Here is a 23,862-nt window from a genome sequence, read left to right as displayed (position 1 = left end):
ACATTGCTGACTTCTGTTCTATCTGCTAGCCTAGTTAGCACTGTAATTGGGGAAGTCAACGACTCCGACATTCCATGTGGTCAGATGCGAAGTGCATTCTAATCCGTGTCGTTCTGGCTCACTGACAGAAATCCTCGGCGGGCGGCGGAACGACCGCCTCGGGCGGTCTTGGGAAGCTTAAAGGCTTACTTAGCGTCTCACAACGGCTGAAAGCCAAGGCTGCTCCGCGGGCGCTGGCAAGTTTTCGCATTAGCATGCGCCGCCAAGAGGACGGCCCAGATATTACTATTGCTTCGCCGGTCGCCGGCCATTCTGACGCCTATGGCATCGAGGCTGTCGTGAGGTGCCGGGTTCGGCGCCGACACTTACCTAATCGCTTGACTGTGATTCACTTCCAAGATTGGAAAGACTTGGCATTACCCGACACGTCAGTCCGGTTCATGGTTCGCTGTCATTAGTATCAAAGTCTTTTGTTTGTGTCTTCCGTTATTATTACGTTCAGGTGTTGACACTTGCCAAAGGACGTCTTAGCGAAGAGAATGGACAATGTTCTTGATGGTAATGCCAGGTCGAGAGATTCACGGTCAATGTCAATGTTGCTGTTTCGAATTCGTAATTTCTCGCCTGCGTAAGTAACACAATATCGTGGCAGACAACGGAACATATCTAACAGAAAATAGAATGTTCACAGATAGGATGAGGAATATCTTCTAGCATATTACTCAACTACAACTTTGAGATCTTCTGGCTCACACGACTTGCGTACGCGTACTGGGGCGTGGCCTTGTTCCTGTTCATGTTGTTCATAATTTTCACAGTCCTTCGCCTCGTCTTGTTCCGTGGCACACTACTACGAACTCTTCAACATCCGTGGCAATCTACGTTTTATGGCTGCATTCCTACGGCATATTCGTCTGTGCTGATGGATACTGTCAAAATATTTGTTATACAAGCCGTGTGGCCGTGCTACGTCTTGCTTTGGCTGGACATTTCTCTCGCTCTTACAGTTGGGTGGTTCATCGTGTTCAATGGGTTCGTAACGCATGACAGAAAGAACCCAACAGAGCTTACAGGTGTTTTATTACCTCCAACAATTTGCACTCATAGTCAATTCAACGACTGCAGCATTGCTCGTGCCCTACTTGCCGTATTCATATAAGGGCCACGTCATAGAGGTATCAATTTTAATCTGGGGCAACGGCGAATTACTAGCACTTGCCTATATTATCGTCTATGTGTGGCGGCTTGCTTACCGCTAACCTACCGGAAAGAGAAAACATGATTGTCGGCATTGGACATGACAGAAAACTGGGACGTGTGTCATCAGGTGTACATGAGAGATCAAAAATAGACATTTACCGTAGTAGTTACTGAAGTCTAACACATTAGCTCAAGTGCTATGCTTGTCTTATTTCCGACCTGTAGTCTGTTTCGATGGCGGCAACTTTTAACGCAACGCCAAATTTACCCTGCCTGCGCCATGTCTTCGTCCAGCAGACACAACTGAATATATCGGCGAGTTTGAGAGCACGACGACGAAACGGCGAGCTTACTACTGATGTGTATTTGCCATCTAACATGTAACATACGACAGATCGACCTAGGGGTGGGTACGATTTGCGAGCAACTCGTAACACGCAATCGTATAGTCTATACGATTACTATACGATTGGCTGTAAAAGTTTACGATTAACTATACGAGCAATCACCCGAGTCGCTCGCAAAAAATCGTATAGTCAGGCACGTGACCTAAGGTTAATAAGGTTTAAAGAAGAATGAAGTACAAATGCCTAATTACATGTCCGATTCCTTCGCGTATTGATCTGCCAGTAATGTGAGTGTCCTCATAGTCCCCGATTCCAACGAGTTCGTGATAGGACATGTTAGTTGTAGATTTCGATCTAGCAGAGTCCTTGATAGACCAATTCCGACAGTGCTTGCAAGTTATCAGCTGATCGTTCCTAAGCTTTTTGGATCGCTTAGGCTTCCACTGTTGGCTTAGAGTTGTAACTTCAAACTGCTCCCAGAGCCAGTGATTCGCAGTCCCACGTGTAGGTTGAGAAGAAATCACATCGTCCGTGATGACTGGTGAGATCCCTTGCGCTTCCTCAGTCAAGTTCCTCGACAATGGTCGATCGACAATCTGGCTAATAGAATCCTCCGGCCCTAGCTCAAAGGAGCTCTCAATTGGTGACTGTAGGCCGCTGGCGAGCGAGACGTTCTCCATCGGCTCCTCTCCTTCGTACCCATCATTCAATAATAGCCAGCTGGCGACGAGAACGTGTAGAAGGCTCCATGTCGAAGGCGCCAATGCAGTAATGAATAGTAACTTCCTCTAATTGTTGATAATATTTCAGAGGACAAGAGGCAAAAAGGGGTTCCCGGCAGGGGTTATAACCCTACTTCCTAATTAGGAAGACGATTACTATACGATTACTATACGATTTCAATCTATACTATACGATTACTTTACGACTAAACCTTAATTTTTACGATTAACTTTACGAATAATCTCCAAAGTTGACGGTACCGTAATCGTACCCACCCCTAGATCGACCTAATCAAACACCATAGTCCATAATTCGCCAAAAAGATACCAAGATCAATGGCAAACAGTAAACGTGTATCCCAACACCAAAAACAGAAACAAGCCGAACGAATACAGTACATAATTAAAATCAAAAATCAAAAATAAGTTATCCGTTACATAATAAAAAATAATGTGTTACAAATGCATGTCACCTTGATAGCCATCGTCGCGTATTGCGCTGTTCGTCGCTGTGTCGACGGTTGGCTTGTGATTTCCTTCGTGCCATTGCGGTGGCCAGTCTTGTGGACCTTGCACGCCGGTGCTATAAGACGGGAGATACATCCAGTCCTGTTGCGACTGTGATTGTTGCTGGTGCTGTAGTTGTGTATCCGGAAGTTGTCGTTCAGTAGTCGGATGATGAATTTGCTGCTCGGGCGACGAATGCGCGCTGCCGCTCGCCGACAACGCGCGTAGCTCACCAGATGTCATCTGTGGTGGATATTTGCTATTTCCGTCAATATCTCCCTGCGCCATCAAGAACGCCACGTCGTTGGCCATGTTCATTCCAGTCTCGTTCCAGTACCTCATTGCGCTAAGATTATACAGCTCGTCATCCTCATACGGACCACTGGCCTCGCCACTGCGATTATGCCGTCCTTGCTGTCCGGACTCGTCCTCTTCCTCGTAGTCGTTCTCGTCCTCCTCTTCTTCGTCCTCGTCGTCATCGCGAGATTTTATGGCCCTTTTCTCGATTTCGAATATTGGAATCCTAGCAATAGCCAAATCGAGCTTGCGTAATGCTTGTGACATCTGCTCGAAACCGCGCGACGAGACCCGCAGACTCCACCGGTATTCATCCAAGCACGTCTTGAATAGCTTGCGTTCACCATCCTCAGTTGCGGTCGCAAAAAGTAACGCCGCGAATGTCCCGACCAGGGCGAAGTTTGTAGCCGACGATGAATACCAAAAAGCCTGAATGTGTTCTGGCTTCAAGTTCTTCACAAAATCCATGGCCGCAAGGAGACGAACCCTAGCGGCAGATCGACAGACTTGTACAATTTCTTTCGGCGTAGACGGCGTGAGCGCGTGGATGATACGTCGATGGAGCGTGATTTCCGTCGCGAAATACGCCAGGTGCAGTGACCCATTCGAGGAAAGTTTTCGGGTCTTAAGCTGCGTATTCATACGTAGACTTTCAGGTAGGGCCTGGTACCAGTCTTTGAGCTTGATCTGTATCGGCTTAGCTTTCTCAAGAATGTCCTCGATGTCGCGCAACTCGCGTTCGGCAGAGACCGTAAATAGTGTTGTGAGCACCTCATGTACGACCTCGGATAGCGATATCATCTCCTGGAATAACCGCCGTCCGTTTTCTACTTCGGCCGATCCATCTTCGTTTGATTCATCCGCAGCGGTCTCAGGGAAATCGTCTGACGTGACATGCTTGATAAGCCAATTGCGCTTATCAATATGAGACGGCCGTGACTGAGTGAGCGCATGCCATTTGTCTTGCAACCAGACGGCCCATGCGAGCCGTCGCCGTAAACCGCGCTCCCATTTCGGAATCCTCCATTTCTCACAGTCGAGTCCGAGCCCGAGCTCTTCGGCAAGCGCAACCACATGCGAGCACAGCGGCCAGTCACCGGCTCCATCGTGCCGCCGTTGGAGAAGAAGTAACCCGGCCTGGACTGTTGACAATTTCGGTCGCATGATGACGTCTGCAAAAGTTTTGTGGGCTAACTTGTCCAGTTTGTCGACGTCGGGTTTTGGCAATGGCGCTAGCTCTGGATCGTACGACCACCAGTTCAAAGCTAGCGAATAGACTGCAGCGAGCAAAGGCGGAGCAAATTCTCTGTGTGTGCGCGAGTACTTCTCCAGAAATACTTTCTTGTGTAACACCGGGAAGGACGGATGGACAATGCGGAAGTACAAATCAACAAGCGCTTGACCATGTGGAGCAACGATGCGCTCAATATCGTCGACTGTCTGTAGCATCTCCTCGTATCCGTCGATGGACCGATCATATTCCATAATAAACATGGCATCAGGCGCGACCTTGCGGAGACTAACCCCATTTGCTAGCTCCGCTTCGTCACGACGATCGAACGGGATGAGCTCAAGAAAGCCGTAGTCGAGTGTGGACGACGAGCCGACGTAGTTCGACCATCGTGGATTCTGCAGGCCGAGGGTTTTTTTGAGAAGTGAATGGCCGCGTATCGTGCTATAGTCTTCGATCGGGAGAGTTTCGCGGATCGGAACTTGCGAATGCGCTGAGGATCCGGACGCTACACTGCCGTCTGGCGGCGACATGTTAGTGAACGTTGCTGGCGGCGACCCATCGATCCTTATTATCGAATTAGCATATATATTGAAAGCGGCAGCATAAGCGAAACGTACTTTGCGACTTTGGGCGGGGGCACACTTGCTCCTTCGCCGGTACTCTGAGCGTCTCTCTTGCGCCTGGGCTTAGGTCCTTCTAGAAAAGTGCACTCCTGTTTGCGGAATCGGCATAGAACGCACGAATCGTCGTTTGGGGGGACAAAACACCGTGATTTGCGCCGTCGGCAGGAGTCACATGGTCTTGACTTCTGGCCGGGCTGGAGGCCCAGCAGTGCTTGCGTTGGACCCTGTACGGAAACAACTGACGGAACGGCTCCAGCCGGCTGTGGGACTTGACCGGAGTTGAGCATTGCAGGCGGTGCGGGCATAGAGATGCCGGGATGCGAAGACGAGAGCGGGAGAGTGGCAGGGATCTGGTGGGCCAGCGGCGCGAGCACGGGAAACGCGGGTTGCTGTGGGAATTGCTGGTGCTGTGCTTGCTGCTGCGTAACATTCACCATCGACGGTTTTTGCTGCTGCGGTATTCGAGGAGCAGACGAGACGGGAAGCGTTTGGTGGAGCTGCTGCGATCCAGATTGCAGCTGTAGCGACTGGGGATGCGGTGCTTGTTGATGCGGCGGCGGCTGCTGTTGCTGATGCTGCTGCTGATGCTGCTGCTGCGAAACAGGCAGCGGCTGCCCGGCCCAGCCATTGCTCGTCGTGGCAGGCGACGGTGGCATTTGCTTGGACTGATGTCGTGATGGGAGTCTGCTGGCTGGCGGAGTGATTGCGGTGTTAGCTGAAGGTCGAAAGCGAGTGCGATGCCGGTGAGACAACTTCGTCCACAGTACTGCAGATAATCCATGCCAGAAGATCAAACTAGCATCTAGTCCGTGCAGGATATCAAATTCCTAGCAATGATTAGGTTTAGTGTGCGCGTTGATATTTCTCTCGGTCAATTGCTAACTTTAAGTAATTGCCCAGTGCGCCCAAGCCACCAGCCATCGTAGGTCATAGTTTAGGCCCGCCTCCTGAACAGCACATGACACTATATAATATACATAAAATATGTTATTCGACACTCTTTCTTTATAGATAATATCACTCGTCCCCGCAAAGCATCAAAACAATTAAAAACGCTTCAATTGATAAACTCAGATGTAAACATACTGTAAGCACATATATACTGGGTTTTTCGTAATTCGATTCACCTGTTTGCGGCGATTGGCATTCAAAATCACTTTTATGCTCTCTAATAGACACTGACCTTAGATCCCGATACATCGCTGACAACTAGCACAATCACTCAACTGAAAATGACAATGAAAAAGGCAAACCCAAACCGTATCACAAAACAACCCGTCTTCTTTATTGTAAGATGACCGAAATGCAATGCAGGAGAAACCAATCAACAATAACAACGACAACAACAACAACATCATCATCATTGTCAAACACACAAAATCGAATCAAAATATGCGTATCATTGCACCATCGTGTTCGTCGAATTGTGCTTCGCACTCTCTTCAACCTGTTTCCACAACAGCTGTCGGTGCTCTTCTTTGGCTTCGGCGTGCTCCTCTGTTTCCCGGTACAACGCTGCGCATTCTTCAAATAGTGACGGATTCAGTTCCATAAACATCTTCACCGCATTGCACACCATTGTATGAATCGTTCGGTTCCAGTGTCCCCGTGCGTTTCGGTACAATGCAGAGAACATTATCGGCAGAATCGTCTCCACATTCTCGCTCATCAACGAAACAAAGTACTCGTTATTCCACAAATACAGTGCCCGTTCCGCCACCTGAAAATGCTGACTAGACACGCACTTGGCAAGCTGCTGAAAGAGCGGCACTTGAATCTTCAGGAACTCTGACGGCTCCAAGATCTCAAAAATATCCTCAATCTCATTCAGAAACATCACTTCTTTCGGACTATTCACTTTCGGCCAGTAATGTAGCAGTCCAAGCACTACTTCTTCCGTCAAGCTCGGGTCCTTCTCGATAAATTGCACAATGCAGTACGCCAGCTGCGGATGATATAAACTTAACGACTTGGCTTTGTGCAACGGGATCAGTACTCGTGCCAGAAATATTTTATGTTCCTCTTTCAGCGGTAGAGCAAATCCGTTGATGATACTACCCAAAATCTCTAGCAGCTCAGCGATGCCGTTGAACCTACCTGTCTCGTAGGTAAACTGGAAGAAAACGTTATTAATACACCGCCGAATAAATGATCGCAGATTGAGGAATTTGCCGTAAATTCTGTGGAGAGTCGTCTTTAAGTAGTCTCGCTCCCTCGGGTCCTCGGTGTCAAATAATTCAAGTAATTGCTGTACAAAGTGATGATCTATATAAGCCTTCGCCACACTGTGCTGGAAATCCGGCGACTCTACAAATTTGAGGAAAAACTCGTACACGACCTGCATATGTGGCCACGCGACCTCCAACACCGGCTCGTCTTCGTCGGGGTCGTAGATATCGCCGACCGGATTCACAGGCGGCGGGATCGGTCGAAACAAATTCCGTCCAAACATGTCCACGACACTTGCGTACATCTGCTCCGTGTACGTCATCCGCGTGGTCGACACGAAATCCAGGAGCTCATGTAGAGCAACCCGCTTGATTTCCTTCGACTTCATATCTGACGACGGGTCGCTAAAATCAAAAATCACATTGCATTGTTCAATCTTCTTGAAAAATAGATCCTGCCGATTTGTTGCCGGCACTTCGTGAAATCCCGGCAATTTTTCTAGCTCGCGTTTGGCTGAGACCTCGAACCGTGACGAGTGATGTCGTCGAGTAGGAGACCCGATGTCATCGGGGATGCCGGTTTTTAGTCTGTCAAACGTCGGAGACCGCTGGCCGTGTCGCGGGGCAGTCAAATCGCCAGGCATCGTTTCTGTTGCTCCCGGTGGAGGCACATGGATCTGAACATCGTTAGCGGTGATCACTCACTGCATCGCACCAACAAACAAATCACGCACTACTGCTGACAAGCCATTGACTGCATTCACACCGGCTTGAACACTTCCACTTCCTGGAGATCCATGATAGGTTGCGGGCGGCGACGGCGAAGATTGTGAAGCAGTTGTTGGGCCAGGTATGATTGATGAAGGCGGTGTACCGACCACGACAGTCGGTGCAGACGACGTTGATTTGATCTGGTTGGATGAACTTCGCGATTGATCTGAGTTCGTCCGCGATGACTGTTCCTTTACGGACGCATCCTTCTTGCTGGGCCGTACTCCTGACCCAGGGTTGCCGACTAATACGTTTGTTGATTTCGCCGCCGGCCCGGACTGACCAGTCTGTGCTGAAGATCCGGACGACGCAGATGACGCGGACGACGGCGACGGATCGTGTGTACTTCTCGAGCGGGATAACTAGACGGAACGGCCGTCAGCTCGAGGGAGCGGCAATAAACATCGCATACTACCCCCCCAATGAATCATGACGCACTTACCACGCGCTGTTTAAAACCCTTCATGGCGAGGACGCCAGTCGGTCCTGCGCTATATCCTGGCGATAATGGATCGAATTCGAAACGAGATGATGATGCCGACTGTCGACGGACAAATGGCTGCGGACTTGCAGTGTTTGGGGATTATTGTCGAAATGAGGAGGTGTGTGATTTGTGTGGGACATGCAACGACTCCTGGATCTGACATTGACCACATGTGTCATCGAAATTCAATTGCGTGACAATACGCGTTAGGGATCCAAAATGAACTCGTCGCAAACAATAATTGGTTATAGATCAACCACTTCGTCATGTCCGTTCAAACACCAATCTGCATATAATGTCGTTGGATATAGTCCCACGTATCACCTGCGTAGAGCATCCCGGCGCAGTCCGTGACATCGACAGAGCTATTTTGACGCTGGGCGGGAAAGACGCGCTGCGAAAGGTCCGTTGACGTGTAATATTCTTCACACGTAGCATTCTAACTGGAGCGCAGACAATTAATTCGGCCGGCCAGACGCCACTTGAGCTAACGCTATCTCCTGAGGACCGGTTCTCGCACCCGATTGTATCGCGATCGACAACACACGGTCACTCAATCGTGCTCAAAGTCAAGGTCAAGAAAGCCCATCTAGCCCAACATGGCGGCGATCTGCGAAGGACCTTGGAAGTGCATCGCGACTCATACACGGTAGCACCATGTGCGGTCGTCAACTGCTTTGTCAGATTCAGAGGTTTGTTTGCTGACCGCGACCGTAGTGAAGGTCAACGCTGATCTGGATAGAGATGGCTGATTATCAGTACAACACTCTCAATTCCCCATTCGTGACTAAAATGAGATCGTCATTATACTCTGGAGACTGTAAGTTGTAGAGTACATAGTTCACTGCATTATAGCGACGCTAACAGGTCAGTGGATGCAATTTCGCAACTCACGTTCTCAGACACACAACTGTCAGCAACAGACTTCGACATGCCACCACCACCGCGCTTCTCCCGCATCACGGTCCCATTCGACTATTCATACCGCCAGAATCCGGCCGTGCACGCGGTGACCGATGCGTCAGGCGCAACCCGTCTTGTCAACAAATCGATAGTGCAGAGATTATTCAGCAAAGTCGTGCGGTGGACTGACGCGTCTGTCCCGGACGAGTCCTATCCGGCCAAGAATCTGCCGGTGGCGAAGGCGACTGCATCGAATCCGCGCATGTTGGAAATCATTGAGCTACTGCGCGCGAAATTCGACGAGCGGCCAATCTGGACCAGACGCGCATTGGAGGAAGAAGCATTAGATGACGAGCTGCGCCATATGTGGACCTCTCATGTCAAGTTCGCATTGCCATATGTTGCGTTCACGTGGAAAAGTGGGCCATGGAGGGCGACATATACAAAGTACGGCATTGATCCACGCAAAGATAAACTGTACGCGAAATATCAGACCGAATATTTCAGGATTTCACCAAAGGATGAGGAGGAAGCTAAGAAACCTGGCAGATATGCCAGGTTTAAGGACGAGGAGGACAAAGACGAGAAAAGGGCAGATGTGCATGTGCCGACCCATATTTTTGATGGCATTCATTTACCGGCCGGCAGGAGCTTTCAGCTATGCGACATTACGGATCCCGTGCTAGCCGACTTGGTTCAGAATGGCGGATTAAGGGACGACGCAGATGAGAAAGACGGATGGTACAAGGCAACTACGATATCCAAGATTCGAAGAATTATTAGACTCAAGCTCATGGCATTGTGGAATGGACAAGCAATTAAGCAAATGGACGTTGCAAAGATATTAGAGGAGGCTAGTGATGATGAAGCAGTCACAGCTGCGGCGGCCGCTGCTGAGGAGTCTGCGAGGGAAGACGACGAGGAAGGTCCTGCCGCGACAAAGGATGGACATACCGAGTCGAGCGAGAAAGAAGTCTTGCACGCTGTGTCAGCGGTTAGCGAGGACGGAGGTCAGAAACTACGCGAGCTGTTAGGTATTTTGCACCAGGAAGAAGGACGCGAAGGTTTGTTATCAATTTCGTTGCCAGCTCTGTCATCCAGAGGATTATTAGCTAATATATTGGCGCAGAGGGCGGATTTGCTGATGCGGATGAGTATGAAATCTTCGACGACGACGAAGACGACGAGGACGAGAGCTAAAGCAGGCTGCGACATAATTCGCACGGGGCCGCTAGTGTCACGCCGTTCCTGATCAACGAACGCGTGAGTTTATGCAACACGCCACATGGACTCACGTCGTCTTCCAGCCAGTTACGAGCAAACCCTGCAGATGGGAATAGAATGAGCGTGGCGGCGTCTAGATTCTGATATTATTGTCGTGGTCGACGCGATGGGGTTTATCGCGACGGCCATGTCGAGGCGGGGTCTTAGAGAGATCAAATAAGCTTTCCAAGCAGTCGAACGATAAGGCCACCAATAAGCTCACTCAACTCCAGGCATGTGTCTTTGCAGATGGAGTGCGCTTGCAGTTGTGGGATAGTGTGTACGATTATGTAGAGTATATCTGTACTTTATGTAGTGCATATGTTATGTATACAGTATAATTGTAGCTGGAATTGGTTGGTTGAACGCGAAGGTCGTTTCACAGATTAATTCTTGCGTCATCGAGCATATTGACTCGGTTTTATCCTGGTGCGTTGATTGCTTTCACGCCCTAACCCTGTCATTTTGTTAGCCTGTAGAAAATGGCGGATGTTAGGGTTCATGTAATTAGAGGCACCGTGATAAGACCATTGCCGTGCCTTTTCCGCATTAGGGACACTAACGAGCCACTCTCCGTTCTCTTATTCCGCTTCTCGCTCATCTCAAGTTGCGGTCACTATCAATAACTCTATCAGCGTCAAGCATCTATCTCCATTAAATTAATGGCGACAGCAGCAACAGAGGCACCGGTCTCACCACCTGCGACAGAAGCGGGCACAGCACCAGGTGAGCTGTCGCCGGTCGGCACCGTCAGCACTGCCAAGTTCCCGCCGACATTGGCCTCGATAACATTTCCTGCACCACCTACGCTTCCAAAAGTCATAGTCAGTAAGGACGATATCCAGAATAATGTCGCGGCGTATGAGACCCTGTTGAGCGCTGCGGCTACGCTGCGGACGGCGCTCGCGGCCGTGGCCCAGGCAGAGAACCAGTTTGGTTCGGCGCTTGAGGCGTGCGCAAAGTGCCGCGGTGCCAGTGAGAGTGAGGATGGACTGTCTGGTGCTGCTGGACTGCAGTATCTTGCCGCCAATCACCATAGGATTCTCTCCGAGAGCTTCACGAAAGGATTCGAGCTGCCAGTGCGAACTGAAGTCGATACTTATGCTAAGGTGACCAAAGAGCACGAAGAGAAATTCCAGAAAGAAACAATTTCACGCACGAAGCAATTGCGCAAGACCGAGAAGCAACATGTCAAACTGGGCAAGAAGAAACAGCGAAACTTGGCGCTCTATCGCAGTGCGTTGATGGACTTGACTTCGCAGGTCGATGGACTCGAGACGCTAAAATACGAGTATTTCAAGTATTCTCTGGATATCACGCAGGATATCTCGGCCAAGATACTGAAACAGGCGACTGGCATTGTCCGCGCGGAAGTGGAGATTTTTGAAGGTATCGCACGAAAAGGGTGGACCGGTGAGGGCTTGGACGACATACTTTCCAACAGCATCGATCCGTTCGCGCCCGAGGAGAAGGAAGAACCCACCGAGGTGTTCACGGTCTTGCCTCGCGAATCTATTATTCCGTCTGCGCCTGAAGATGGAGCCGTTACTGAGCCTATTACTCCAGCAGATGGCGTGGAGGCTCTCGATGAGGAGCCCACTGAATCGTCCGCCAATGCTGCGCCGGTAGTCATCGAGAAAGCTAACGGCACGGTAGAAGAGCCGGCAGCTGGGTCACACGAGTCGAAGTCAGAGGAGGAAGTCAAGCCAGAAAGGGAAGGCGAGGAAGAGCGGGAGAGCAGTCATCCTGATGTGGATCGCTCGACAGAGGACTGGGCTCGGGAGAGAGAAGATAAAGAGTAAAGATGAAATGGCTTGGAGGTTGGCATACTAGATAGCGAAGCAAAGGGAGTTGGCCGGTTTTGAATGTGGACTTGATATGATCCACCAGAATATTTTGAATTATTTGGAATCTTTACGTTTTGGTTATTTTGGTTGTTAGTTTTGACAAAACATATAATTTGTAATGGCTGTGGCTGAAGCAGCTGTTGTTAATCAAGAATATTTTACTCGATTCTGGATCATACCAACCCTGAAATTTGCGGCACGGGACTGATTTGACTGACGATAATGATTCGTAGGTGATGAGCGATGGGCGAAATCCGTGTGGATGGAGCCGCCGAATAGTTTAAAACCCTTGATCCCCCTGAAATTGCGCCCCGGATGTTGTTTCGATGACAGCCACTTGTCGCGCCGGAGACGAGTGCCGAACAATGCATACACATTACAGGCTTCATAGATGGCTAATACCTCATCACGAACCAACACATGATAGCGTATTCGAATACTGTCGCCCCGTAGGAATTAGCAGGCTGTCCTGTCGATCGAGTCGCTGGAGACGTTGCTGTGGCTGCCCGGCGAGTGCCATAGCCACACATGTCATCTACATCTAATCGGAGTAGAAACTGGCGCTTTTGCCACTTCAACACGCTTGTGCCACTGCTTGACGGGATGACAGTCTGGTTGTCGGATCCCGCGAATGCTCCGGGCAGACGACCGCTGACATAACTCCTGACTCAGCGAAACGCAAATCTGATTGGCCGTCGGGACCCGCAAAACGATTTTTTTGCGCCGAGTCCCTGGAAGGCAGTCTGAAATCATCTCGACCATCGGCAACTCATCTTCCTCCTCGACACTTCTATCTGCTCACTCAATTGTCTTCGGCTCTCTAGCAATGCTGCTCTCTCGCCCTCTTGCCCGCTCGGCTGCACTCGTGCGCCCGCTCCGCTCCCTCTCGATCCAGGTATGTTTGTTCATTAGCCGCAGCTTCTCGGATAGGCGTCTTTCGGACTGTAGCCCCGGAGCTGCCGAGATAATTGGCTGTCACTAGTTGTGACGGCTCGGATCGTCTCTGCTTGCTCGACCTCCACTTGTATGGGCTAAGAGTACAAGTGCTATCCTTGTCTCGTTGTGCCGACGACATCCGATTGTGGTGCTTGGAATGTTTATTTTGGATCGCCGGCTAACGAATTGCTTTCTTTCAGACCGTCCGACGACACGCTTCCACCCAGGTCGCCGAGTTCAAGGGAACGAAGAACGCTGATGTACGTGCTGCAGTTTGGTCATCCGATATGGTTGTTGGCGGACAGCGTGTTAATTTGTTTTCGACTGCAGGGCAAATACAGGGTCACGATGATCGAGGGTGATGGTGAGCCAGTCTTGGAACTACTTTCTTTGGCCCAGCATCTGCAGAAAACACAGCTAACGGGGTATAGGTATCGGTGTTGAGATTTCTGCTGCTGTCAAAGACATCTACGCTGCCGCCAAGGTACGTATTGTATCCGCCGCCATGCTGCCGCCACTGACAATGTTGTATCCAAGGTCCCCATTATCTGGGAGCCCGTGGACGTCACTCCCATTCTGAAGGACGGCCGAACTGCGATCCCCGATGCCGCGATCGAGTCCGTGAAACGAAATCTCGTCGCCCTCAAGGGCCCGCTCGCCACGCCCATAGGCAAGGGCCACGTCTCGCTCAATCTGACTCTCCGCCGCACGTTCAACCTATTTGCGAACCTGCGACCGTGCCGTTCGGTCGTCGGCTACAAGACTCCATATGACAACGTCGACACTGTCCTCATCCGTGAGAACACCGAGGGCGAATACTCTGGCATCGAGCACGTGGTCGTCGACGGTGTCGTCCAGAGCATCAAGCTCATTACCCGACCGGCCTGTGAGCGTGTCATCCGCTACGCTTTCCAGCACGCCCGTGCTACCGGCATGCCTAAGGTTCTCGTCGTTCACAAGGCCACAATCATGAAGATGTCCGACGGTCTCTTCCTCAGCACAGCGAGGGAGATCGCGAAGGAATACCCTGACATTGAGCTCGGCGCTGAGCTGCTTGACAACACCTGCCTCAAGATTGTCACTGACCCCGAGCCATACAAGCCAGTCGTTATGGTGATGCCGAATCTGTACGGTGATATTTTGTCCGACATGTGCTCCGGCTTGATCGGTGGTCTCGGTCTCACTCCGTCCGGCAACATGGGCGACGAAGTCAGCATATTCGAGGCCGTCCACGGCTCCGCTCCCGACATCGCCGGCAAGGGCTTGGCCAACCCGACCGCTCTTCTCCTCTCCTCCGTCATGATGCTCCGTCACATGAAACTCAACGAATACGCTGACAAGATCGAGAACGCAGTCCTCAAGACCATTGCCTCCGGGCCGGAGAACATCACCCGAGACTTGAAGGGCACAGCCGGTACCAAGCACTTCACGGAGCAGATCATTAAGCGTCTGTAAATTTTTAGTCTATCCATATCAAGGGCCGCAGTGATGTGGGAACAGCTAGTTATTTGTTTTTTGGTAAAAGGTTGACTGCTATCAATAAGGTACTTAGACTGTCGTCGGTTTAGTTATACATGGTTGAGAAAACTCTGTAGAACAGCTTGTCGGGTTAATTTTTTTTTGTTTGTCGTCATGATCATAATGTCACGGGTTAGGCTTTCTTATGTACTGCAATCGATATTATCCCATTTATATTAGTGCTCTCTGGCGCCGCAATAACTACACTCATTACAATGTACTTCACGTACACGCAGGATCTAATATAAAAAAGGATTCGATGCTGTACATCGGATGTCGAACCAATTGTCTGACATTTAATAAATCCGGTTTCTCTAAAGCATGCCAAAGTCCATCTGCTCGCCAATAGCCGACATGTCCCAATTCTCAATATCAATGTCATCCGCCCACGAAAACAACATTTGATCACCGTTATCGATCTGCCTGTCCTGGTCCAGCATTTGCTGCGGTGCCAGGTGCTGTTGCTGTTGCTGGTGCGGCTGCATCTGGAGCTGGCCCGGGTACTGCGGATTCGGACGCTTATCGACCGTGAAATCTGGAGGCATGTTCGTCAAGGTCTCGGGTGAAGTTGTTGGCGTCACCGTGTCGTTGGGCGATGCTCGAACAAGGTTTGAAAGGTCAAAATGCTGCATGATCTTCATCACTGAATCGTCTGGCATTGAATCTTCAATATCAGTCAAATCCGCGTTCTCCAGTCGAACTTGATCGGTCCAGTCAGACGGCGGACCTGAAATTGAGAAGCTGTTTGGCACATTGGCCGCCGCTGTCGTAGCTACTGACGTCCCGTTCGTACTCGCCGTGACGTCTACTGGCTTAGCTTGCCCTACTCGCACCTTCTTGGTCTTTCTTTCCACCATGTTCTCTTCCGGAGGCGAATCTCCCTTGTGAAAATCGTGTAACCGAGCATACCGGACTCTTTCCTGGTCAACCTGAGCCTTGACCCGCCGGAACAACTCTTTCAATATTCGATATGCCTTGCCGGCAACTTTATTCCTCGGCCTAACAATCTTCAACCTCGCCAGCGCGCTCTCGACAGCTCTCAAGCACTGCCATAAGTCAATCGCATTCCCGGACCGGTCGCGACACATCACAAACCCTGACTCCGCTAAACTCCCACTCATCTTCAAAATCTCTCGACATATTAAGACTGATGGTTCCAAATTCTGGTACACAATCATAAACTGCCGGTACTGGTGCTCTCCGGACAAGGATAGCATCCGGTCCGCGGCTGTCAATAACCGGAGACAGAAAGATAGCGGATCCGGAACCGGCACTTTGCGTCTGTACAACGCGCAGAGAATCATACAGATCGTTGTTGCCATTGACTCACGCTGGGCAATCAAGAACGGGTACTGTGCATCCAAGGACGTATCAGGAGCGTGGATAGAAAAGTATGCTGGCAGTGACGCTGTGTATACGGTTAAGTCCTTGTAGAGATTGTGCGGATCAGTGTCGAGTGCGGATATGTAAGGCGCCAATTTGAACGAAAGTACACGACCAGTGAATTCAGTGACTGCCGCGGCAGGAGTGATGGAAGGATAGTAGCATTCATCCGGCAGATCCAATGGCAGAGGTACGTCCCACAGCTCGTCCTTAATCATACTCGGCCGGCCCAGAATAAGCCCCATGCATCTGTCCCAGTGATAGATAGTCCACCACAGTCGCCGGCGCTGCTCTCGCTCGTACGATGGGGGCGTGTCAGGCTCTTCAACGTCGAGCTTGATTTCCTGCGCCATACGAATCGCAGTCGCCAAGGAATACCAGCTCTCTTTCATACGTGCCTCGTATTTCAACCATGCAGCAAACAGTACGCTCTCTGTCACCTTGTCTATGCAATCGGGCAATAACGCAGAGAGCTCACGTGCTGCCTGGGAATAGTCTTTCGTCAGGGTCCCAAGCGAATGATCGATCTGCTGCACAGTGGCAAGATGCTCCTTGGGCACGAACTGAATCGATATAGACATCAAGCGAAAGGTTAACATCGGATTCGCAATATTACTCACCCTATCTGGCAGCTCCCACCATTGTCGCAGACTTTCGCAGAATGCTACCTGATTTAGTGACTGATAAAAATTGGCATCAGAGAAAAATATCCTGACCAGCAGCTCGACATATGGCCTAGGCGGCATAGTGCGCAATACCCGCGAAACGAGCTTGCGGTTACGGGACGCGGTTTTGGTTCGCTTGGCCGCGATGGAGGATTCACACCCTGCAGGTGAGACTCCTTTGCACGATAGATTTAGCTCCGCGATGTCGTGGGCAATATTCGCGACACCAGATTTGAAGTACCCCAGAGTGTCAAAATCATCGTCATCGTCCTCGGAGTCGATATCGCTTTCAACAAGCGAATCTGAATCAGACATATCGCCGTTGTTATTCTCGCCTTCGCTGTTGTCGGCCACAGGGCGTCGCTTTCGGGAGACTGGGACAGCAGTCGATACCTCGTCGTAATTGCTTGGTGACAATTCGGTCATAGAAGACGAGGTGTGCACATAAGTGCTGGGACTGGAGTTGTTAGATGATGCCGAGCCGATTTCTGTGGCCTTTGTTCCTGTCTGCGTAGTCGTTGCCAATCTCGGGGAAGACGACCGGGCGGCGTACTGGCAGAGAGACTCGACCTTGCGCCCAATACACTGATTGCACGGTTGTAGACGATCGCACTGAACCTCGTTAGTAACCATTTGATGTTACAATAATTCAAATAAGGCCAAACCTTTTGTTTGCGCCTGTGGCATTCATTGCAGGAAATCACAGTCCGCGCCCTCCGAGACGATCGCCCACGGCCGCCACTGTTGCTGCTACGACTGTCATTTGGTTGCGAAGGCTGCATGTTGTATGATATGAACTAATCTGTCTCACAATATGCTGTTGTTGTCCTGCTTCTCGAATGGATGAAAGGTGCTGCTGCCGCCCACTGTCCGCAACAATGAAGATCTCACAATATTCAGCTTATTGGAGACAGGCGAAATAACAAGCGGAGACAAATGTCGGCGCTAAAACTTGATGATGAATAATGGAAGCTGAATGGCGCGAATCGCACACTCCAAGATTATTGAGTGTTGTACCTGAGACGAGAATGATATGGAGTAGCAAATAGCAAACCTTAGCTAAGGAGCTGACATGGCGACTGCGGACGGCATTTGGGAATAAGCGAAGCCACAACGAACTGATAGATAGGATTAGGCTTTATGGTTTATCTGCAGCAGCGTCAACAAAGTTTGTGCCTTTACTGAGCTGTGGCGCGCCGCACGAGGCCCCGGTCAAACTTATTGGACCCCGCGTTTCCGGGGCGATCGAATCACAGCAGGGTCTTGACTCAATTCATGCTTGCATTATACCAGATATTTACACGGATAGACTTTCATTATTCTATATTTAAAGCAGATGGACAAACTTGTTGACAGAGTGTCGAAACCCTCATCTTCTAGCGACGTACAACTTCCTCCGTCCGACTTTGGAGCGCTCATGTCGCTTGAGAAGATAAATGCCAACCATTATCGATCTCTCAAAACTCCGTTCAAGCCCGCAGTGGCACGCGGCGTGTTTGGCGGCCATTTGCTCGCTCAAAGTCTCTATGTAGCTTCAAAGACAGTTCCAAGACTCTACATTTGTAACGTGTTTTCGATTGGCAACGTTTATCTGGACAGTAGCTAACGAGTGCGGGCGTAGAATATGCAGGCTCAGTTCTTGAACGGCAATACCGATAGTGTTCCATTCCACTACCTGATTGAAATGGTCCGTGACGGATCGCGATATCTCGTGCGGTCGGTGCGAGTGTTCCAGTATATCTCTTCACATAAAAGAAACGGCCGGCCATGCGGTAGAAGCGAGGACAAAACGACATTAGTATTCACTGCGTTGGTGTCATTCAAAAAAATCGAAGAGCCAGGACAGATTGTCATTGTTAAAGATGGAGAAGACGAAGGGGTCGAGAAATGAAGTCACAGACCGGCAGCCCCTGTTCTTGCGATCAAGCCAGAGGAGTGCAGTTCTGCGCCGGATATAGACATACCAAAGTGCGCGTGCCTGTAGCATTATTGGACATGGAGCTAACTTGTACAGGTGGATCGAGTGGGCATCCGACGATTCTAACCAATACATGCAGATACAGCATGCAATCGACGTCAGAAAGCTGCCGCACACTTATGCCAAGCAAGCGGAAGAATTCGCCAGTAGAAAAATGGTAACTCTCCTTAATGTTTTATGAACAGATTTCTGACTGATATCAGTATCACTTTTACGAATCGGTCACTAAATTAGATGATAGTCCGAATCTCCACTTGTAACATCTCTCTCGTCTTATCCTCAACCCTGTACTGACTATTGTAGGAGCGCACATATATACGCGTCTGACAGAAATTCGTTATTTGTAGCTTCCCGGATAATAGGCAAAGCGGACAGCATCGAGCAAGTTGTAGGTATTAGCTTCGACTCATCCTGGGCACTACTAATGTCGTACTAGACATCGTTAACGCACGTGATAGTCTTCTTCCCACCGTCTTCTCTAGATAACAAGTCAGTTGCTCCCGCGGACGATGGATGGAGCTTGATGGAATCGTGGACGGGCAGGTCCGGCGACGGCAGGATTGTATATTCCGGGCAGTCTATACGACCAACAAGGGTGCATGATTGCTGAGTTCCTTGAGGACGGGATGGCGATCTTTTCCAGTAAATTGTAGTAGTAGTAGAGTAGAATACATTTGCAAATAAATATATAAATATATTGTCAAGATACAAATTTGATATAATCTGATGCTGGATTGTATATTGTGGCCGAAGATATCAAGCTCGGCGCGGCTCAAGTTAATACTCGTCGATTCGAACTTATGAATCGCCACGGCACGCTCACTGGCTATTCGTTATACCACACGATCAGGATGCCCCCCAAATTAAGCCAACCAATAAAACGAACACGATATTTTCCTGGCAAGAGGACTTCACGCTCGCCATCGCCTTCTTCATCGTCCGACGAATCAGGATCACCCGACGAAGATGAGTCTCGGCTGGCGAAGACCGAAGATGTCACTGAATCGATATTAGAGATAGGTGTGGGCGCTAGTGAAGCCGAAAGTAGTGGAAACGAAAGTGAAACGCAGACGTCTGCGAGAACACAAGCTGTCAGTGGCACGAAGCCTGTTGTACAGAGCTTGAAGAAGGTTGATCTGAATGAGCGGTTCAGAGAGAAAACCGTCAAAGAAGAGCCTGCCAAATCTGAGGAAGAGCAGTCCGAAGATGAGAGCGAGAGTGAAGAAGAAAGTGAAAGTGGAAGTGAGGATGAGAGCGAAAGCGAGGAAGAGAAGAAGGTTCTACTACGACCTATGTTTGTTCCAAGGTATGTCGACTACCTACTGCACCGACGTGACTGGTCTAATTTATGATTTAGGAACAAGAGAGCTACGAGCGAGGGGAAGCCCCAGTTTGCATATGACACGACTGCAGACGACGAAGTACGTAGGGGGAAAAAGAAGGAAGAAACGCTAGCGATGATTGAGCAGCAAATTCGTGCTGAAGCAGCCGCGCATGCAATTTCGAGTTTACACGAGGCCAACATAATCACTAATGCAGAGGATATTGACGACACTGACGATCTTGACCCACTGGCGGAGCGCGCGACGTGGAAGCTGCGCGAGCTGAAACGAATCAAACGCGAGAGAGACGAACTTGAACAGCGCGAGCGGGAGTTACAAGAGATCGAATTGCGGAGGAATATGGATGAGAATGAGCGGTTGAAGGAGGATCTTCAACGCGTGCGACAGCAGCAGGAAGAGAAGATTAAGAATCGTGGGAAGATCGGGTTCATGCAAAAGTACTACCACAAGGGCGCATTCTACCAGGATCTGGATATTCTTAAGCGGACAGACTACAGTGCGGGGACCTTGGAAGACGACGTCAAAGACAAGACCTCACTGCCAAAAATCATGCAGGTCCGGGGTGACCAATTTGGAAAGCGGGGACAGTCAAAGTGGACACATCTATTGAACGAGGACACGTCACAAAACACCGATTCACCGTGGTTTAGGAAGGATCGAATAAGTAAGAGGGCTCAAGATAAGCTTGGTGGACTACATGATGCGTATCCAAGCAAGCGACAGAAGTAATTTGTACAGTATCTTTGGAAATATCTAACAATGTAATATCACGAACAAATGCAATTGCACAAACGCCGAACAAAGTCCCCGCATTTTCCCCAGGCTATACTATCGCATATATCGCTCCCGCTCTACCACGACGGGATCCAGCTTCACCAAGAAGACCGTTTTCAGTGGGAAGAGGTCAGTTGGAACCGAATGGGCGGTCACCCGCGCCGGAAACTGGCAACCGTCCATTACAGCCTCGACTATTCCTGCCTGGAAAGCCGCACAATTAAGTTGCGACATCTCCTTCGGGACTGATATGTACTTGTTGACTATCGGGTCGTTGTCGATGATCATATCTACAGTCGTCAGAGCAGTTACATAAGAGCGTAGTAAATCTACGTACATTCATCCTCCTGATCCTTTGACTTTTCTAGCGCATCTGCTGGCTTGCCAAAAACCGATTTCCAGATGCCGGTATTGATGAACTGTAGGAGCCCAAGCACACGAGTCTCCCGCTTTGCGGTTTTTATTTCCCGAATGACTGCCAGCTCTAACACGCGCTGTCCTACGTGATATCCATAGTCACTCAATCTAGCGGCTCCCGTTAGCACACATCTCCGATATCTTGACTGAGGAAGGGCATACTTAGTCTCCATCTCTTGAATGCCTTTAACATTTTTCTGCGAATACTGCACAAGTTCACTGAACAAAAACGCGAATGAAGCAAGCGACAATTCAGGCGCTCGACGATTCAGATTCCGATCATAGATTGTGACTTTACGCGGTGTTGTTATGGAAGCACGGATGGCGGATGGTGTGAGACTGGTCGGGATGGACTTTTCTGACGAACTTGCCTGCGACGGCGCAATTGCGCTCTGCTGCGACGGATATGACGACCGATTTTGTAGCATAATCTATTGCCGAGATTAAATAATATGTAATCGAGATAGCATGTCTTCCACAGTCATTGAAGAAGAGGGCGCGGCGCGGTACTAAGCCCTCAGACTGTCATGTCGCGTGTTTTGGACAACTGCGTCACGCTCGGCATTCGGTGTCCTTAACACTTCATAAGCGATTTGCTAAATCTGGTGTACCAGTACATTCAATTATCTGTGGCATATTTGCATGATCTCGTTCACGTCTACTATAAACCACACGCACAATTATCAATATGACCCCGCCGTCTTCAGCTGCGTCTGCAGAACTCCACCTAGGCGCTTCAGCGCCCGCTACCAGTACAGATCATCGCCGTAGGGGGAGCTCGTCCTCGACGGCTTCAGCATCAACAAGGGACGCCGACACGAGCGGCGGCAACTCGCCGACGTCTTTCTTTGCGAGGTTTACCAGCGGATCAAGTAAAGAGCCTGAGCGATCGTTCAAGGTCTTGCACGGCAAATCAAAGTCGCCGTCACCGACAATTCACGCCGCCAGGCCTTCCGAGTTCAATGGCACCTTCACTGTCGGAGTATCCGAGGATGAGAACTTGAAGTGTCGCAACGCGATGGAGGATACGCATACTGTTATCTACGATTTTGGCGCGGTGGCAAGTGGCGGAGCGTCGTCTCCCCAAATAACGACATCGGGCGGTCCTTTTTCTGCATTAACAAAGTCGAAACACGGAAGCAACACAGCGACATCACCGGCAGGATCGAATTTTAGTGTGGCGAACGCTCCAAATACCGCAACCGGCAACAGCAGCGCGCATATTTCAAACGATGCGGGCTATTTCGCCGTATTCGATGGCCATGCTGGCAAGGCCGTCGCCGACTGGTGCGGACAGAGGCTGCATGTTCTGCTGGAAGAGCAGCTAAGGAAAGATCCACATGGATCAATACCAGAAGTATTTGATCGGACGTTTACCGAGGCTGATATCCAGCTTAGCAAGCAGTCCCTTAAAAATGCAGGATGCACTGCTGTGGTCGCCTTGCTGCGATGGGAAGAGATGGCAGCGATGCCATACTCGCCAAAGTCAACAAATGGGCATTCACCCGAGGCCGACTCGCAGCGGAGTAACGATCCTCAGCCAAATGATTTAAATCCACATCATTTGTATCGTCATTACCATTTCCTACATCATCATCGCCGGAAGAGCAACGAGCAGGTCAGAGTGAGTCAACCTCAGCATACAATTAAAGAGCGAATGCTATATACCGCCAATGCTGGCGACGCACGAATAGTTTTGTGGTAAGTTAGTTTGGAATATTGATTACAAAATCTAACTGTTCGTATAGCCGGAAAGGAAAAGCATTACGACTATCGTACGATCACAAAGGGACCGATCCGATGGAAGCTCAACGTATAAAAAACAGCGGTGGCGTTGTCCTTAACGGGCGTGTTAATGGCATCCTAGCGGTGACGCGCGCTCTTGGCGACTCTTACATCAAGAAATTGGTCACTAGCCGCCCATACACTACGGAAACTTATCTGATGCCCGAAGACGAGTTTGTGATATTAGCGTGCGACGGACTATGGGACGTTTGCTCGGATCAGGATGCTGTTGATATCATTCGTGATGTCAAAGATCCTCAGATAGCGAGCCGGATATTGATTGATTACGCCCTGACGCATTTCAGCATGGATAATCTGACATGCATGGTCGTCCGATTCGACGATAAAATGGCGGAGCTGATCCGAAAGAACCACTCGACGCCCGATGTAGAAACGATTGGGAGCGAAACCCCAGTTGCGTCTGATAAGATCGAGGAAGACGAGGCCGCTCGGACGGCGAAACGCGTCGAAAGTTTGTCTGTCAAATAGACTATGCTCCTTTGTTACAGGATATAATTTGGTTAATGGTTTATTGAAATTTGGTTAATTAATTGCGTAACTATAGGGTTGCAATTGGGTTTTGCTATTAAATGATCTATGTGTCATTTTTTTTGCGTTTTTGTTGATAGTGCTCTCATCTCTTGCGGTTAGGCTAGGCTAGCTTGTTATTCTTCACCCGTTTTGATCGCTTGGCTGT

General features: G+C 49.8%; 12 protein-coding genes across 12 annotated transcripts; 7 read left to right on the top strand and 5 right to left on the bottom strand.

Annotated features, from left to right (window-relative positions):
* Positions 1-1,765: 1,765 nt before the first annotated feature.
* POJ06DRAFT_293262 (uncharacterized protein) lies at positions 1,766-2,403 on the bottom strand (the record flags this gene model as incomplete). Its single annotated transcript, XM_056190418.1, has 1 exon — positions 1,766-2,403. Exon 1 carries the CDS (start codon positions 2,225-2,227, stop codon positions 1,766-1,768), a length of 462 nt encoding a protein of 153 aa, XP_056041913.1. The 5' UTR covers positions 2,228-2,403.
* Positions 2,404-2,725: 322 nt separating this feature from the next.
* POJ06DRAFT_200692 (fungal-specific transcription factor domain-containing protein) lies at positions 2,726-5,217 on the bottom strand (the record flags this gene model as incomplete). Its single annotated transcript, XM_056185204.1, has 2 exons — positions 2,726-4,871; positions 4,925-5,217. 2 exons carry the CDS (start codon positions 5,215-5,217, stop codon positions 2,726-2,728), a joined length of 2,439 nt encoding a protein of 812 aa, XP_056041912.1.
* A 906-nt stretch (positions 5,218-6,123) lies between these two features.
* POJ06DRAFT_151928 (phosphatase 2A regulatory B subunit-domain-containing protein) lies at positions 6,124-8,458 on the bottom strand. Its single transcript, XM_056184683.1, has 3 exons — positions 8,312-8,458; positions 7,833-8,231; positions 6,124-7,775 (listed from the first exon to the last, which is right to left on the bottom strand). The coding sequence occupies exons 1-3, from the start codon at positions 8,333-8,335 to the stop codon at positions 6,330-6,332; spliced, it is 1,869 nt and encodes a 622-aa protein (XP_056041911.1). The 5' UTR covers positions 8,336-8,458; the 3' UTR covers positions 6,124-6,329.
* A 148-nt stretch (positions 8,459-8,606) lies between these two features.
* POJ06DRAFT_303126 (RNA polymerase III transcription factor IIIC subunit-domain-containing protein) lies at positions 8,607-10,950 on the top strand. Its single transcript, XM_056190794.1, has 5 exons — positions 8,607-8,756; positions 8,808-9,045; positions 9,096-9,173; positions 9,226-10,320; positions 10,386-10,950. The coding sequence occupies exons 1-5, from the start codon at positions 8,649-8,651 to the stop codon at positions 10,454-10,456; spliced, it is 1,590 nt and encodes a 529-aa protein (XP_056041910.1). The 5' UTR covers positions 8,607-8,648; the 3' UTR covers positions 10,457-10,950.
* A 303-nt stretch (positions 10,951-11,253) lies between these two features.
* Positions 11,254-11,988, top strand: POJ06DRAFT_182182 (uncharacterized protein; the record flags this gene model as incomplete). The annotated part of the gene is made up of 1 exon (XM_056184753.1): positions 11,254-11,988. A coding segment is annotated over one exon (735 nt), but the record flags the coding sequence as incomplete, so codon positions are not given.
* Positions 11,989-13,052: 1,064 nt separating this feature from the next.
* POJ06DRAFT_151835 (uncharacterized protein) lies at positions 13,053-14,946 on the top strand. The gene is made up of 5 exons (XM_056184682.1): positions 13,053-13,261; positions 13,503-13,562; positions 13,633-13,666; positions 13,734-13,786; positions 13,840-14,946. The coding sequence occupies exons 1-5, from the start codon at positions 13,193-13,195 to the stop codon at positions 14,755-14,757; spliced, it is 1,134 nt and encodes a 377-aa protein (XP_056041908.1). The 5' UTR covers positions 13,053-13,192; the 3' UTR covers positions 14,758-14,946.
* A 188-nt stretch (positions 14,947-15,134) lies between these two features.
* Positions 15,135-17,948, bottom strand: POJ06DRAFT_293258 (fungal-specific transcription factor domain-containing protein; the record flags this gene model as incomplete). The annotated part of the gene is made up of 2 exons (XM_056190417.1): positions 17,534-17,948; positions 15,135-17,480 (listed from the first exon to the last, which is right to left on the bottom strand). The coding sequence occupies exons 1-2, from the start codon at positions 17,648-17,650 to the stop codon at positions 15,135-15,137; spliced, it is 2,463 nt and encodes an 820-aa protein (XP_056041907.1). The 5' UTR covers positions 17,651-17,948.
* Positions 17,949-18,204: 256 nt separating this feature from the next.
* On the top strand, positions 18,205-18,759 carry POJ06DRAFT_270422 (HotDog domain-containing protein; the record flags this gene model as incomplete). The annotated part of the gene is made up of 2 exons (XM_056189438.1): positions 18,205-18,435; positions 18,490-18,759. 2 exons carry the CDS (start codon positions 18,205-18,207, stop codon positions 18,757-18,759), a joined length of 501 nt encoding a protein of 166 aa, XP_056041906.1.
* A 10-nt stretch (positions 18,760-18,769) lies between these two features.
* POJ06DRAFT_151802 (uncharacterized protein) lies at positions 18,770-19,593 on the top strand. The gene is made up of 5 exons (XM_056184680.1): positions 18,770-18,836; positions 18,883-19,003; positions 19,050-19,102; positions 19,150-19,234; positions 19,283-19,593. The coding sequence occupies exons 2-5, from the start codon at positions 18,920-18,922 to the stop codon at positions 19,454-19,456; spliced, it is 396 nt and encodes a 131-aa protein (XP_056041905.1). The 5' UTR covers positions 18,770-18,836; positions 18,883-18,919; the 3' UTR covers positions 19,457-19,593.
* A 104-nt stretch (positions 19,594-19,697) lies between these two features.
* On the top strand, positions 19,698-20,918 carry POJ06DRAFT_283042 (splicing factor, Prp19-binding domain-containing protein; the record flags this gene model as incomplete). The annotated part of the gene is made up of 2 exons (XM_056190080.1): positions 19,698-20,152; positions 20,204-20,918. 2 exons carry the CDS (start codon positions 19,698-19,700, stop codon positions 20,916-20,918), a joined length of 1,170 nt encoding a protein of 389 aa, XP_056041904.1.
* A 36-nt stretch (positions 20,919-20,954) lies between these two features.
* POJ06DRAFT_259520 (NO signaling/Golgi transport ligand-binding domain-containing protein) lies at positions 20,955-21,901 on the bottom strand. The gene is made up of 3 exons (XM_056188401.1): positions 21,543-21,901; positions 21,301-21,488; positions 20,955-21,253 (listed from the first exon to the last, which is right to left on the bottom strand). The coding sequence occupies exons 1-3, from the start codon at positions 21,806-21,808 to the stop codon at positions 21,018-21,020; spliced, it is 690 nt and encodes a 229-aa protein (XP_056041903.1). The 5' UTR covers positions 21,809-21,901; the 3' UTR covers positions 20,955-21,017.
* Positions 21,902-21,966: 65 nt separating this feature from the next.
* POJ06DRAFT_151772 (phosphatase 2C-like domain-containing protein) lies at positions 21,967-23,854 on the top strand. The gene is made up of 2 exons (XM_056184679.1): positions 21,967-23,081; positions 23,129-23,854. Exons 1-2 carry the CDS (start codon positions 22,069-22,071, stop codon positions 23,652-23,654), a joined length of 1,539 nt encoding a protein of 512 aa, XP_056041902.1. The 5' UTR covers positions 21,967-22,068; the 3' UTR covers positions 23,655-23,854.
* Positions 23,855-23,862: the final 8 nt, after the last annotated feature.

Source organism: Lipomyces tetrasporus, assembly GCF_029532465.1.
Source record: "Lipomyces tetrasporus strain NRRL Y-64009 chromosome Unknown POJ06scaffold_9, whole genome shotgun sequence".
NCBI classification, from domain to species: domain Eukaryota; kingdom Fungi; phylum Ascomycota; class Lipomycetes; order Lipomycetales; family Lipomycetaceae; genus Lipomyces; species Lipomyces tetrasporus.
The sequence above is the reverse complement of the archived record's forward strand: the minus strand, read 5'-3'. Positions and strand labels throughout refer to the sequence as shown.

Coding starts and splice junctions, on each gene's coding strand:
- POJ06DRAFT_151928 (XM_056184683.1), bottom strand. CDS start 8,335: ATGAAGGGTTTTAAACAGCGCGTG. Junction 8,232..8,311: donor AGGGTTTTAAACAGCGCGTG/GTAAGTGCGTCA, acceptor CGTTCCGTCTAG/TTATCCCGCTCGAGAAGTAC. Junction 7,776..7,832: donor TCAATGGCTTGTCAGCAGTA/GTGCGTGATTTG, acceptor AACGATGTTCAG/ATCCATGTGCCTCCACCGGG.
- POJ06DRAFT_151772 (XM_056184679.1), top strand. CDS start 22,069: ATGACCCCGCCGTCTTCAGCTGCGTCTGCAGAACTCCACCTAGGCGCT. Junction 23,082..23,128: donor GACGCACGAATAGTTTTGTG/GTAAGTTAGTTT, acceptor CTGTTCGTATAG/CCGGAAAGGAAAAGCATTAC.
- POJ06DRAFT_151835 (XM_056184682.1), top strand. CDS start 13,193: ATGCTGCTCTCTCGCCCTCTTGCCCGCTCGGCTGCACTCGTGCGCCCG. Junction 13,563..13,632: donor AGGGAACGAAGAACGCTGAT/GTACGTGCTGCA, acceptor TTTCGACTGCAG/GGCAAATACAGGGTCACGAT. Junction 13,787..13,839: donor ACATCTACGCTGCCGCCAAG/GTACGTATTGTA, acceptor GTTGTATCCAAG/GTCCCCATTATCTGGGAGCC.
- POJ06DRAFT_303126 (XM_056190794.1), top strand. CDS start 8,649: ATGTCGTTGGATATAGTCCCACGTATCACCTGCGTAGAGCATCCCGGC. Junction 9,046..9,095: donor CTGCTTTGTCAGATTCAGAG/GTTTGTTTGCTG, acceptor TGATCTGGATAG/AGATGGCTGATTATCAGTAC. Junction 10,321..10,385: donor CCAGGAAGAAGGACGCGAAG/GTTTGTTATCAA, acceptor ATATTGGCGCAG/AGGGCGGATTTGCTGATGCG.
- POJ06DRAFT_259520 (XM_056188401.1), bottom strand. CDS start 21,808: ATGCTACAAAATCGGTCGTCATATCCGTCGCAGCAGAGCGCAATTGCG. Junction 21,489..21,542: donor ATTCAAGAGATGGAGACTAA/GTATGCCCTTCC, acceptor GGGAGCCGCTAG/ATTGAGTGACTATGGATATC. Junction 21,254..21,300: donor AAAGGATCAGGAGGATGAAT/GTACGTAGATTT, acceptor TGACGACTGTAG/ATATGATCATCGACAACGAC.
- POJ06DRAFT_151802 (XM_056184680.1), top strand. CDS start 18,920: ATGCAGATACAGCATGCAATCGACGTCAGAAAGCTGCCGCACACTTAT. Junction 19,103..19,149: donor GATAGTCCGAATCTCCACTT/GTAACATCTCTC, acceptor TGACTATTGTAG/GAGCGCACATATATACGCGT. Junction 19,235..19,282: donor CGGACAGCATCGAGCAAGTT/GTAGGTATTAGC, acceptor ATGTCGTACTAG/ACATCGTTAACGCACGTGAT.